Source organism: Neopsephotus bourkii, unplaced genomic scaffold (genome assembly GCF_033783945.1).
Source record: "Neopsephotus bourkii isolate Nb327-2 ecotype Australia unplaced genomic scaffold, CSIRO-AGI_Nbou_v1 NB_1780, whole genome shotgun sequence".
NCBI classification, from domain to species: domain Eukaryota; kingdom Metazoa; phylum Chordata; class Aves; order Psittaciformes; family Psittacidae; genus Neopsephotus; species Neopsephotus bourkii.
In genome coordinates this window covers 4,547,668-4,561,324 of record NW_026902254.1, presented here as the reverse complement: position 1 = coordinate 4,561,324, position 13,657 = coordinate 4,547,668, and the positions used below count along the sequence as shown (strand labels likewise).

The following is a 13,657-nucleotide window of genomic DNA, read 5'->3' as shown; positions in this document are numbered from 1 at the left end:
CTTTGTTTTAAAAGAAAGGATCTAATATCCAAACCTGAGGAAAAAAATTATCACATCAAGTATGTTAAAATTGTGGCTCTATGGCAAAGTTCTGTGAGGACTTGTAAAAGAGGCATCACCTTGGATCAGTGGGATGGAACTAAGTGGTGAACTAGCAGAGATGCAGGGCGGTGTGTCCTTTGCTCAGGAAAAAGCACACTGTGGGTTTTAATTGCTATCCCTAATAGAAGCTGTATGGAAGCCTGTTTGGAAATTGCATTCTTCCTTAGCAAACCTGTGTTTCATAGAACTAGTTTTTCTGTGCTCATGTTTTTGCACAGGCAGGAGCAGGCAGTAGGACAAGCAGATATGTGTAAGTACAAAATTAAAGGCAGAAACAAGTGACACCCACCACACTTGGGGCAGGGGAAAAGGTAGGTGTCTGAAAAACAGGGAGGTTCTGGTGCTGACTGGAGTGGTAAACAAGGTTCCTGTTTGATTTAAAAGCTAGTAAGACATGGAAGTTAGTGTGTGTTCTTTTGGAATAAGTACAACTGTCTCCAAGAGATACTTCACTCATTCATGTCTTTACCCAGTGACAGTAACTTGCCAGAACCTAAGTATTAGATGCTGAGCTAAAGTGGCTTGGAGTTTATGACATTAATGATCATTATTATTGTGTATAATATGTGTATTATTATACACATAGCATGTTTTCTGTTTCCAGACTCTTGTGTTTGGGGAATTGCTGTCTTAACCTGAGACTTCTTCATCTCTACTTCTTTATCTCTCTTGGTTGTTTTGGTTTTTTTCTGTAACCCTTTGAATCCAAAAGAGCTTGGAATTTGTGCTAATAGATGTGAATTTATATTACACTGAATCTAAGAGTCAGTGGATAATGCTTTAAGGTAATTTTTAGTGTATCCTTCAGCCTTGGAATATTGCTTTTTGTAGGCTGTGTTTAAAAAGTGTATGTGTATATATGTTTGTGAGACTTGATTTTGTCAGCTTGTGATCTCGCATAGGACTATATTACAAAGAGAACAGGAAAATTAAAATAGAAATAAATAACCTTTAGAGCATTAAAATGACAAAATAATACAAAACTGAAAGGTAAATTTCAACCACATGTGACCTGTCAAGCTCAACAGCACCTATGTGTTAAGGTAGCTTCTCTTGTCTATGCTAGGATTTTAATATATTATTTTACGTGCTGCTTAAGATGTGGTATGTATTTATTCTTCCTTCCTTAAACTAGTGTGCAAACAATCTAAACCAAAAAGTAAATGTCATTTTTCATTAGAGCTGTATGTCATATTGTCTTAGAGGGCTTTACAGCTGATGAGCAGATTTTACGATCCTAAATGTTCTTTGTTGATAGTAGTTGTTTCCTGAACATATTAGTATCTTTTATGTGATGTAGCTAATTTACAGTACTTTCTAAGACTATTTTATAATTGCATCTTTAATGTAAATAGGTCTTGAGAATGAGAACCTTCAAATGCTGCTTTGATTTATCCTCTTAGTTAAAAATAAGCTTATTATTTGGAAGGAGAAAAGAGTGGGCACTTGGAAACTGTTCCTATATTGAACAAAACTTCTTTTGATGACGATGATGTAAATTCTCATCATATTTCATGTATCAGTAGTCATGCATCTTCAGGGTATTTGCTGGCTTTTTTTTTTTTTTTTTTTTTTTTTTTTTAATATATATCATTTGCTTTGCTCTGTCTCTTCCCCTAGTTACAGTATGTGATATTACCAAATACCAAAACAGACTAGCTGGTAAATCTGGAAAATAATTGGATTTATGTAATCCTCAATTTTAAAAGGTTTTTGTACAGATATGGAAGACTAGAGTAAACTGTTATGGTATCAGAAGCAAAATAAGCTTTTTTTTTACATTTGTAGAAATACTAGCCCTCTCAGATTAGGTAATTTCGAGTGATCATGAATGAGAAGTTTCTGGTTTTTAAGGTTTCTTGCTCCCTCCCCTCCCCCACGATCCTAATTCTCAGTGCCAGAGAGAGACTACTTCACTTCTGTAGAGCTATGAGGCTAATCCTCCCATCTTTAAGATTGTGTGGTAGTTATTTTAAGTCTAAGGAGGTTGTTGGGGCATGGCTTAATAGGCTGACTGTGTGCAGATGGCAATTGCCTTGTCTTATTTTTAACTTCTAATTCTGTTGAATAGTACTATAGAGGAAGGAGTAAATATTTGTGTGATAAATGTAACGATTTTTGGAACTCCTCTCAGAATTTGAGATACTTGCTGCCAGTGTTCTTGGATTTGCTTTTTTTAAGAAACTTTTGATTTACGGTTTTAAATGTTTCTTTTGTTTTCAGGTTTTGAAAGTATTTTAGAAGGGCTTTATGGACCAAGGCTACGAAGAGACCTCAGTTTATTTGAAGGTAAATGAGTCAGCTCTAGCGCAATGGCCTTCATTTATGTTTTCTTTTAGTTAAAGGTAGTTTAATACATGTATTTAATTCTAAGAATAAAATCTTCTACTGTTTTTCTTTCTAATGTTTATTTTATCATGTTCTTGTTAATGCTGAGCATAGGCAAAGCACTAGGTAAAATGGTACCTGGGTTTTGTTCCTATGCAGGGAAATTTTGGATTAGCTAAGCTTCCCTGAGAAACTCTCATGGGAAAGATCTACTTTCTGCTTTTTGCAGCTCCTACTTTGTTTCTTTGGGCATCTTTTAGAAATGGAAGACAAGCTGCTCAGCTGCCTATTGACATTAATTGGGAAATGGAAGGTAGTGAATGATAGCTTGGGTTTCTTGTAACGGTCAAGAAAGTGTAAGCTTTTTATAGATATATTTTTAATATCTTTATATAAAAATAAGCTTTTTCTTTTAGTTTACCTATATGTGTGTGCATATATATATATGTATATATATATATATATAAAAGCGTAGATATTTTTCCATTATCCTTATAAGACCTAGCCTAGTTTTGCTGGAATAGCTGTCAGTAACACCTGAGCCCCTAGTTAAATATAAAACGATTTATCCATCTTTAACAAAAGCAAAGGAGGAAAATCCAGCACAAAATTTCTTTGAAGTGTTGAAAGAAGTGTTCTGTCAAGTTCACTTTCATGACTTTAAATGTTTTGTTATCAAACCTTCAAAATGTTCCATTTAATTTCTTTAGAATTTATTATCTGATAGTGTAATTTGTAAAGCATATAGCCTATATAGAATCATAGAATACTGTTAGTACATGAAGCAGAGTGGCCATATTCTGTTAACGTTTGCTTACAATAGGTTTGGAATGACTGCTTTAACCTGGTTGTGGTTTTGTCCTCTTCATATTGTGCAAGTTCTTTGGCCCATATCATGCACATAATACAATATTTTAAAGGAAAAGGGCAAGAGCATGGAATACTATTTTACTGATGTTTTAAGAATATTCTTAGCCACTTAGGTTTGTAAGCATGTCACTAGTCAGATTTAAAAATATTTAAGAAATGTGTAAATTTGGGTTAAAGCTTATTTACATCTGCTGTGATAAACAAGCATGTTAGTGCTTTGAAAAGGGAACAGGACATTGTTATAATAGTGTACAGTATCTTTTTTTTCTGGTTGTAATTCTATTGGCTTGCTATGTATTGGGCTGGTTAGTAACTAAAGTTTTAGTATTCCTTTTGCATCAAAGGATTTACATTTTTGAAAGAAAACTCGGAACACTTTTTTTCCTTTTGTGTGAGGAATTGGAAAGTACTGAGCTAATGGACAGAATGTGAGTTTTGTAGCTGAGAGAGCCTGATGGCACACAATTAGGTGTACATTGCTCCTCTAGAGTTCCTGTATGCATATATTTGAGCTCTCTTATGGGAAAAGTTTTAGCTTATTTACCTAATGCTGTTGAAAATTTCTTGTAAATTATATGCTACTTCTTACAAGCTCAGGAGTGTTGTGTCTGGACTAGAAGGAAGTGCAGCAGGAGGGCTGGGAGAACTCCTTGGATAGGGAGCTGCTGAGAGAACTTAGAGGGTAAAAAATGGCTTATAAAAGGTGCAAACATGGACATGTGGCCTGAGAATACAGGTATGTTGTCTGGGAAGCTAGGGACCAGGTTAGGAAATCTAAGGCCCAGTAACTATTAAATCTAACAAGAGATGTGAAACATAACAGGAAGGGATTCTATAGGTACATTGCAAATAAAAGACAGACTAGGAACAACATGGGCCCTCTCCAGAAGCTATCAGAACTGGCTACCCTAGATTTGGAGAAGGCTGAGGTATTTAATGACTTCTTTGCCTCAGTCTTCACTGGCAAATGCTCTGACCACACCACCTGAGTCTTGGAAGGCAGATGCAGGGACTGTGAGAATGAAGACCTAGGGCCCACTGTAGGAAAGGATCTGATTCAAGACCATCTTAAGAACCTGAATGTTCCCAAGTCCATGGGACCTGATGAAATACATCCGCAGGTCCTGAAGGAGCTGACAAATGAAGTTGCTAAGCCACTGTTTTAACCCGCTACCCCTTGTCCCATCACTACAGTCCCTGATGAAGAGTCCCTCCCCAGCATCTTTATATGCCCCCTTCAGATATTGGAAGGCTGCTATGAGGTCTCCACGCAGCCTTCTCTTCTCCAGGCTGAACAGCCCCAACTTTCTCAGCCTGTCTTCATACAGGAGGTGTTCCAGTCCTCTGATCATCCTCGTGGCCCTCCTCTGGACTTGTTCCAACAAATCCATGTCCTTTTTATGTTGAGGACACCAGAACTGCACACAATACTCCAGGTGAGGTCTCACGAGAGCAGAGTAGAGGGGCAGGATCACCTCCTTCAACCTGCTGGCCCACCTCACAAGCGTGTCAAGGTCCCTCTGGATGGAATTCCTTCCCTCCAGCATATCAACCAAACCACACAGCTTGGTGTCATCGGCAAACTTGCTGAGAGCACACTCAATCCCACTGTCCATGTCAGCGACGAAGATGCTGAACAAGACCGGTCCCAACACTGATCCCTGAGGGACACCACTCGTTACTGGTCTCCAGCTGGACGTTGAGCCATTGACCACAACTCTTTGTGTGTGGCCATCCAGCCAGTTCTTTATCCACCGAGTGGTCCATTCATCAAATGGTTGTCTCCAATTTAGAGACAAAGATGTCGTGTGGGACAGTGTCAAATGCTTTACACAAATCCAGGTAGCTGACATCAACTGCTCTACCCCTGTCCATCAGTTCTGTAGCCCCATCATAGAAGGCCACCAAATTGGTCAGGCAGGATTTCCCCTTAGTGAAACCATGCTGGCTGTCACCAAGCACCTTGTTGTTTTTCATGTGCCTTAGCATGCCTTCCAGGAGAATCTACTCCAAGATTTTGCCAGGCACAGGGGTGAGACTGACTGGTCTGTAATTCCTTGGGTCATCTGTTTTCCCTTTCTTGAAAATGGGGGTTATATTTCCCTTTTTCCAGTCATCGGGAACTTCACCTGACTGCCATGATTTTTCAAGTATGATGGACAGTGGCTTAGCAACCTCATTTGGCAGCGCCTTCAGAACCCGCAGATGATTTCATCAGGACCCATGGACTTTTATTCTGTTTTAGTGTGTTTTTTATTTTCCAAAGAAAATACCTTGTAAACATCAGATACAATCTTGCTTAGAAGCCTGACTGAAATAGCCACCATACAACAGTTACCTCAAAGTTACAAACTTTCTTTTTTGTTACACTGAAATTCTTTCAAGTGTACCTAGGACTTACCTTGGGCTTGCCTAAATGGTTCTTGTCACTTCTGTTACGCAGCACCTTATTTCTTTTTCCCCTGACTGCTTTGGTACTGCAGCTTCTGGTTGCAAAGGTGTCAATTTCTATGTCTTGGTATCTGACCTTGGTCATCTCCTGAACAGGCTTGAGGCTTCTCGTGTCATTGAGTCCTTAAGGCTTTCTAGTCCTTTGCTTATGCCCATTTTCAGCTAAGTAGATTCACATGTAAATTGTTGTTCTTGACATTTTACTTACAGATACTTAGCTGAACTGTTAGAAAGCTTTTCCTCTGATCATCTGTTTTCTGTGTGTTGTCTTTGTGGGATATTCTCTTATGAACAGAGGAAAAAGTGTCTTGTGAAAGAAAAGCAGCTCTCATCATTCTTTCTCTGCCAGGGAAAAAAACCCTTTGTACATGATGAAAGGTTTATTTGATGGTGTGTTTTGTCTTTTCATTAAATTGTTCTGGAATACCTATTTATAGATGACATAATGGAAAGGAAAAATATATTAGAAACATGAATTTATGATATTCAAGTTTTCATTAAATTAAGAATCTTAAGAAACATGATAAACATCTCTGATATTCTTATATACCTATTAGGAAGCAGTAATACCATGTAAAAAGAAAGGGGATTGTTTGGTCAGAGTTGCGACAAATAGCTGGAAAATTTATTAGGACATTATTATAATGATGCAGAAGATGGTGAAAAGTAAGGGTTAAATTTTTTAAGCTATCTCACTTATATTTACTAGGCACTTATTTCACATTTTAAGATGTAAATGGAATATGTTCAGTACTGATATCTGTATTAATGTGTTTAATTCAGCATGACTCCTTGAGGAACAAAAAAAATGGTTTGGGGAAATAAAGATTTGGATGGCTTAAGAAATTTTGTCAGAATTCACCTTTTTATTCTTTCTGGGATCATGGTTGTCTCTGAAGTTAAAAACTAACACTGGTCTCAGTATATTTCCTGCAGTGGTGACATGAGATTGTTGGATGTCAGTAACTTGATGTATCTGGTATATATCTGCTGTGTAATGGCAGTTTTGCTTAGCTCACTGTCATACTTAAATGTGGCGTGCTGTACATAGTTTATACTTCTTTAAATAAATTTAGTATTACCTAGGGCTGATGCTTCTCAAGGTTTGCTTTTTTGGCAATACACAAGGATTGCTCTCTAGTTAGACTTTTAGGAGTGGAAATTCAGGATTCCATGGCAGAATTTCTCTTAAAATATAAGGCATGTTTTGGAGTTACTCACAGGATCCCAGCATTCATAAGCAGACTTACTGAGGTTTCAAGTGAAGCTGCAAAAACACAAACTTATTTATGAAAGAAATAGTGTGGGTTTTTTTCATCTGTGGACATCTTAAAGGAATAAATCTAATAGGCTGAGACAGCTAGATTAATTCAGCAGCAGTAACTCATTTTGTTACTGACCGGTCAAGAAAAATCTCATGTCTGTTACTGACCATCAGCTGTCCAACCTGTCAAATTGCTCTTTGCATCCCTGGAAGCATATAATATATTGTTAATGCAGAATTCTATTCTCAATTATTATTTTAGAGGTGAGTAAACTAGATTTAAATGATAATACAGTTATTTGGGTTGTGTTCACACTCATGAAGTTCATTTTTTCAGACTCATTTTATATCTGAAGGTCCCTCTATAATAATGCATTTAAGAGAGTAAAGGCTCAGCAGTTGTTGGGGTGGGGGAAACAACCCAGCAGACAGTGAGGTCAGAGAAGAGGGTAGGGAGGTGCCGCAGTCATCAAAGCGGGGAGGTCCCCTACAGGCCATGGAGAGGACTATGGTGAAGCAGGTAGAACCTGGAGCTTGAGGAGGACCATACCAGAACAGATAGCCACACTGCAGCTCATGGAAGACTCCACACTGAAGCAGGTGGACATGCCCCAAAGGAGGCAGAGCCCATGCTGAAGCATGCTCCTGTCAGGAACTGCAGCCTGTAGAGAGAAGACCATGCAGGAGCCCATTTTCTATCAGGAACTGTGGGCCTTTGGAGTGATCCCTTACTGAAGGACTGTGCCCTGTGGGAAAGACACACACTAGAGCAGTTCATGAAGGCCTGTGGGAAGGACCCCATGCTAGTACAGGGTAAAAAGGTGAGAAGGAGAGGCAGTCAGGAACTCTTATAATCTGAGGACAGCTTCTGTTTCTTATCCTCCTTGAACTGATTGGGGTGGGGAAGAAGGTAGAAGAGTCAGGAATGAAGGGGTGAAATTGAAGCCTGGGAAGAAAGTGTGGTAAGATCATTTTAGTTTTTGCCTTTCTTACCATGCAAATCTATTTTTATTAACAATAAATGCAATTAATTTTCCCCAAGTTGAGTTTTGCTTGCCTGTGGCAGTAACTGGTAAGTGGTCTCCCTGTCTTTATCTGGACCCACATGTTTTTCAATCTTATTTTCTCCTCCTGCCCTGGTCAGAGAGAGACTGCATGGGGGTTGGTAGCCAGCCAAGGTCAACCTAGCACAGTGTTACTGAAAGCAGATAATCCCAAGAACCTCCCTGGTAGAACTGTCATTGTAATTTGCTGGTACAGACGAAAGTAAGAAACATATTTGGTAATTAAGGTCGGGGAGGTGTTAAGTTGTAAGTGCATGAGCTGGAAATGAATGGGATGGACAGGACCTTGGTGTTGCAGTTAATCAGGGTCATTCACCTGCCAAAATGCTGCGTCTGTGGTAGACTTATGCACAACTTAGGATACTGTAGGAAGAGTATTGTCTACAGTTTAAGGAAGTCTGGTGTAAATGTAAAAGAAAGGCATCACCTTGACGTCTTGGTCACCTGTGTTCAGGAAATGGGTGTTCAAGTGAGATTGGTGCAGAAAAGGTGGTTGCAGATGGAGTGCAGAGGGTTGAATCTCATGAGAGAAAACTGGGTATACTGCATTAGCCTAGTAAAATGAAGTGTAAATGGCATGTTAATGATATTCTCTACAAATACATCCAGGTGCTAAATACGTAAAAAAATAGTGTTTATAAGAACAATGTTGTCACAAAAGCAAACTGGAATAATTTGCCATGAGTAAATTTAAACAAAAAATTAGAAGGTTAATTTTCATTATTAGTACAGTTGGTGTAGGACAAGCTTTAAAGCAATTGGAGGCTTGGGAAGAAAACAGTATATGAGATGGAAAACTCTTAACTTTTGAAATGGGGCTCAACCTGTTTAAGGAAACATTCAATAGGAGAAGACTGGACTTGATACATGCATTCTGCTGAAGTTCTACGTTCCCTCAAGATTAAAGTACACCTTCTGATAAAACATACAAAGTTACTTTAAAGTTTTCTAAATAAATCAAATGCTACAAGTGAGTATAAGGGTTTCTTTTACCTACAGTGATGATATCAACTCAGTTAAATATTTTAAGTACAACACATAGGAAATGGTGAGGCATCCGTGTCTTAATTCCTAGCTTAGTTTACTACAAGTTTGTACACTTGTTTAACACTTTGCATGGTGTTAAAATGAATGTTGACTGGAATTCAGAGATTTATTTACAGTATTCAGATGCCTTAAGTAACTGTGATAGGTAATTAATTGAAATGTCTAAGTTTACCTTTCCTCATAAAAAAGGTGCCCTCTTTGAAAGTTAAGCTGTGTGAGCTAGACAAGAAAGAATTGAATACTACTGACTACATTGTAGCAATAAATGTATATTAGATTATGATGGAATTTATTTAAAAGAATTGGAGGGTGTGTATTTTGTTCTCAAAATCCATTTTTGCTTGTTTAAAACATCTAGCTTTTTTTTCTTCTTTTAAGACTGTGAGCCAGAAGAGCTAACTGACTGGTCTATGGATGAGAAATGTTCCTTTTGTAATTTACACAAAGAAACAGTCAGTGTAAGTATGAACATGATATCAAGCATGACTCCCTAAGACCCAAGTTTTTGTACTGAAAGTAGGAATTGGAGAATTGAATTTTTCAAATAAGTTAATACTGCATTTTGACTCAAGATAGTTTGTCTATGAGAGGGAGTGAGGTGGTTTGGTTCTATAGTAAATACATTTTTAGTGATTCTTTTACTCAATGTTAGCTCAGTAATTTAATTCTATATCATACTACCAGTAGACAAACTTCTGAAAGATGCTATAATCTTTGTATGTCTTCTAGGATCGTGCATCAGTTATCGGTTCTTCACAGTCAACACCTACAGAGGAACTGTCATCTCAGGGCCAGTCCAACACTGATAAAATTGAATGCCAAGCAGAAAACTATCTAAATGCACTCTTTCGAAAGAAAGGTAATAAGCATATCTTTCATATTAAGAGAAATGACACAAATCTAGAAGAATCAAATTATTCAGGGTTTACTTTAAGTAGTTTTCATTTATCTACTGAATGTCATTTCTCTTTTTATTCCTTTTGTTTTCCTTAATCTTTTTCTCTGCTTACTTGAGTTACCTAGTGAAGCACTGCTCTTCCTGTTTGGTGTTTTCTGTTAGTCCCATCACATTGTGTGTTGTATTTGTGAATCCCTGTTTTTCTTATTTTATTGTTTGGTTTGGGTTTTGGGTTGTATTTTTTTTTTTTTTTGTTTGGTTGTTTTTTTTTAACCATGACCTGCTACTTTATTTTTGTGCCAAGTTCAGGTGCCAATCTCTGGAATTTTAAACATGTAAATGTTTCCTGTTCCTAAACTTTGACTTCTAGTTTTCATCAGGAAGACTGTTTTTAGTGACAGAATGTGTATTACAGGTTAGAAAATGGTATTTGAGATCTTCTCACACAAAACCTGATACTTCAGGTATATCCAAGTCAGAGGTTAAAACTTCTTGTCAAAGTATATACTCAAAGAATTAAAGAGCGAATTTAGTAGCTCTTGTTCTCTGGCACTCAGCAAGTTATAGCAGTACACGAATGACTGACAAGTCAGCTTGGTTCATATAAGTTACTTAGCTAGTCACTGTCACCAGCAGCAGAAATAACTCATTTTCTTCCTTAAATTTCTGTGAATGCAGCTCTATTCAGTAACTACAACTTCCACAGGTTTTTCTTAGGTTTAGTAGATGTACTTGGATGTCAAAATAGCTGAGTATGAATAGGGTGACAGCCTTTTCCTTGCTCCAGCAAAGAATTAGAGTGTGAGCCATGTCCTCTTCCTTCATGTAGGTGGGAGAACAACCCAAAGCTAATTTTCTCTTTTACCTTGCTGTAGCAGGAAGAGATTACTGTGCCCTTGAACCTGGGGTGTGCCAAATATTTTTCTGTACAGGGCATCTCTCTGTTCAGCCTGCTTTTCCTTTGGGCTTTAAATGGAGTGCAACAGCATTTTGAGCCTGTCTTTGTACCTTGGCTTTCTTTAAAATTATTTTTCATTTGAAATAAATTATCCAGTGAAGTTGCCACCTCATTGCTTCTGAAACTCTTGTTATATTTTCATCACAGACTCAGTTGCATGGCATCTCCCTAGGCAAGTATTTTAATTCCTTCAAATTTCTACTTTCTCCTATTTGTTCTTGGGCTTGATGTACAGTGTTTTCCAACATTTTTCTGCTCTGTGCTTCTGCTGGAGATGCTGTCTTTTGATACTCCTTGAGAGGAACTTTTATCATGGGAGAAGTGAAACTTTGCATGACCTTACTGGAGTGAGTGACTTCTGTGAAGTTTTTCACAAAGAGCATTTGGCTTTTAGCATCTCCCTTAGGTTTTTTTTATCTGCCAGATCAGTAACGCTAGGTTAAAAAGGTTTTCTCTACTGAATAACAAAACCAAAGTCTTTTCCGATTGTTTTTGTGATTCTCTGAAGGACTTGTGTATTCTTATGTAAAAGGTACTTTCTGCAGAGTTTTCTAAAAATATTGTTTCAGTTCAGATTCCAGTCTCTTAAAGTTGTTCAAATGATTGGAACTGAAAAGAAAGAAAAAACCTATATCTACAAGGGCATGCGAAACCAACTTATGAGGTGTTTAAGTAATTGTCTTGGCTTTATAGGAGGAAGATGAAGAGTTTTATTAGGAAAATGCCAAGTCTGCTTTCTGAGTTTTTGTAAGTGAAGTAAAACTGTCAAAAAAATTTAAGTAATTATTTAGATAAGGACCAGTTTTTATAGCTGGTACTAAACCAGATACACACACACACACACGCCCCCCATTTGTCTTCTGCCCCTAGAGAAAGTAGAATTCTTGTCTGGCTCTGTTTAAAATAGAAATAACACTTTTTTCTGTGTTTTTGATTGCTAACTCCTTAAAATCATATACTGTCTCTTACTATTGTAACTAGCATAGATTTCATTTGGGCCCCCTGTGAAGAGCTTCTAAGACTAGTGAGCAAATCTGAGAGTTACTTTTATTGATCTCACTATTCTTTTATTTTAGAACAAGTTAGTGTGGAGCTCGGTTTTGTAATTTTCAGGCTTGCTTTTAGGTGAGGGTTGTGGGGCTTTTTGTCATCAGGAAATGAGTTCAAAAGATCTCAAAACATGCAACCAAGTTATATCATTGTCCACCATGTGCAATCTTCAGGCATTCATAAGATGAGCAGTTGTCTGTAGAATCTTAGACAAAGATGATTCCTCTTTCCTTTTAAGAGAATGATAGAATTACTGCCAAGATGGTAAACTAAGTAACAATCTTTCTATTAGGAACCTGTCTTAGGTATGTATAAAAGACTAGCTTTCTAGGTAGGGGTCTGTAGGAAAGTCCTGCCCTCAGCAGACACCTCAGTTAAAGCCAAAGTAATTTTTTTTATTAAACTTCGATTGTTTCCATTAAACAATATATCTGAAACCCAGGTACTTTCTTCCTAAGTATGACATTTCCCTTTACCCATTCAGTGTTGAAAGCAAAGTAGACTGTGATACTTTTCCACTTAAATAACATTAAATTCCACCCATTTTTCTTTGTCAAAGAAACAATTACAAGGAAAAAACATGATGTGCTTTAAAAAATACTTATTAGCCTTTTTTTTTCCCTGTGACTATTAGTGTTGCATATGTGATCATCATTACATGGCAGTAGTTAAGAGCTAGATCAGATATTTTGATCATGGATAACTAATTTTCCTGGTTCTGTATGTATTCACACTATATGTTCTTCGAAGCTTTTTTCCATGAAATATTAATGTGACCTTTTAAAACAAAAATTAAGGGAGTGGAGGGGAAGAAAAAGAAAAGGTCATTTAAATGCATTGATGGTGAATCAGGTTCTGTCTTCAGGACATGACCTACCAGGAGAAGATGGAAACCTGAAAAGCTTTTGCAGAAATTAAGGAATTGAGGCACAAAACTGGAGGGAGAAAATGGCCAGGATGACTTGAATCTTTCCAGATTCTCTGGGCAACTCTGTTGAGTATGTTCAGTGCCGTATTTCCATACCAAAATAATTCCCCTCCAAGCTTTTTGAAGTTTGTTTCTAGGTATCTGTATTCTAAAATATTTCCATTCATAACTAGGGCTTTCTTACACCATAGCGCATACCTGCATTTGACTCTGAGTTCTCCTGTTCATTGTTTAGTTGTATCTCAGATACACAGAGATATCACTTGCTGATCATGCTTCTTGTACAGCATAGGCATAATTTGGCAAACCTATGAAAATGTAATCTTGCATGCATAATCTCAAACTACAAAAAAGTGTTTCTTTCTGAGGTGTAGTTTTGAGTTGTATTCACTACTTAACCCAATAACTGCAGTTCTTTTTTAGTCAATTTTAAGAAATCCTGTCAAAATCTGAAAGGTTTTCTGTAGGAACTCATACAGTCAATTTGTATAGCACTGCTGTCCCTTTCCATCAAATTCATCAGGAAAGAATGTTTAGCAGGATTTCAGCTGCTTTCTTAAGGAAGTAAAACACTGGTTTTGTGTTGACTGACTGCCTGCCAGTGTTGCTGTCTTCACTGACTTCTGAATTTCTTGGTCATTTTCCACTGGGTTTAAGAAAAAACTCAGAGATATGAATGTATGTAGAGTAATGAACA

The 13,657-nt window shown here is 37.4% G+C and overlaps 1 protein-coding gene across 13 annotated transcripts in view; it reads left to right on the top strand.

Annotated features, from left to right (window-relative positions):
* The window catches only part of LCORL (ligand dependent nuclear receptor corepressor like), a 79,449-nt gene that overhangs the window by 24,923 nt on the left and 40,869 nt on the right, over positions 1-13,657 (top strand). For 10 of the 13 annotated variants that reach the window (XM_061379807.1, XM_061379806.1, XM_061379802.1 and 7 more), the window contains 3 exons: positions 2,326-2,391; positions 9,505-9,584; positions 9,856-9,985. In XM_061379807.1, coding sequence (XP_061235791.1) covers positions 2,326-2,391; positions 9,505-9,584; positions 9,856-9,985 — 276 coding nt within the window. Of the gene's footprint in view, positions 1-827; positions 888-2,325; positions 2,392-9,504; positions 9,585-9,855; positions 9,986-13,657 lie in introns of those variants that run through there. The other 3 variants (XM_061379803.1, XM_061379799.1, XM_061379801.1) reach the window with 2 other exon arrangements.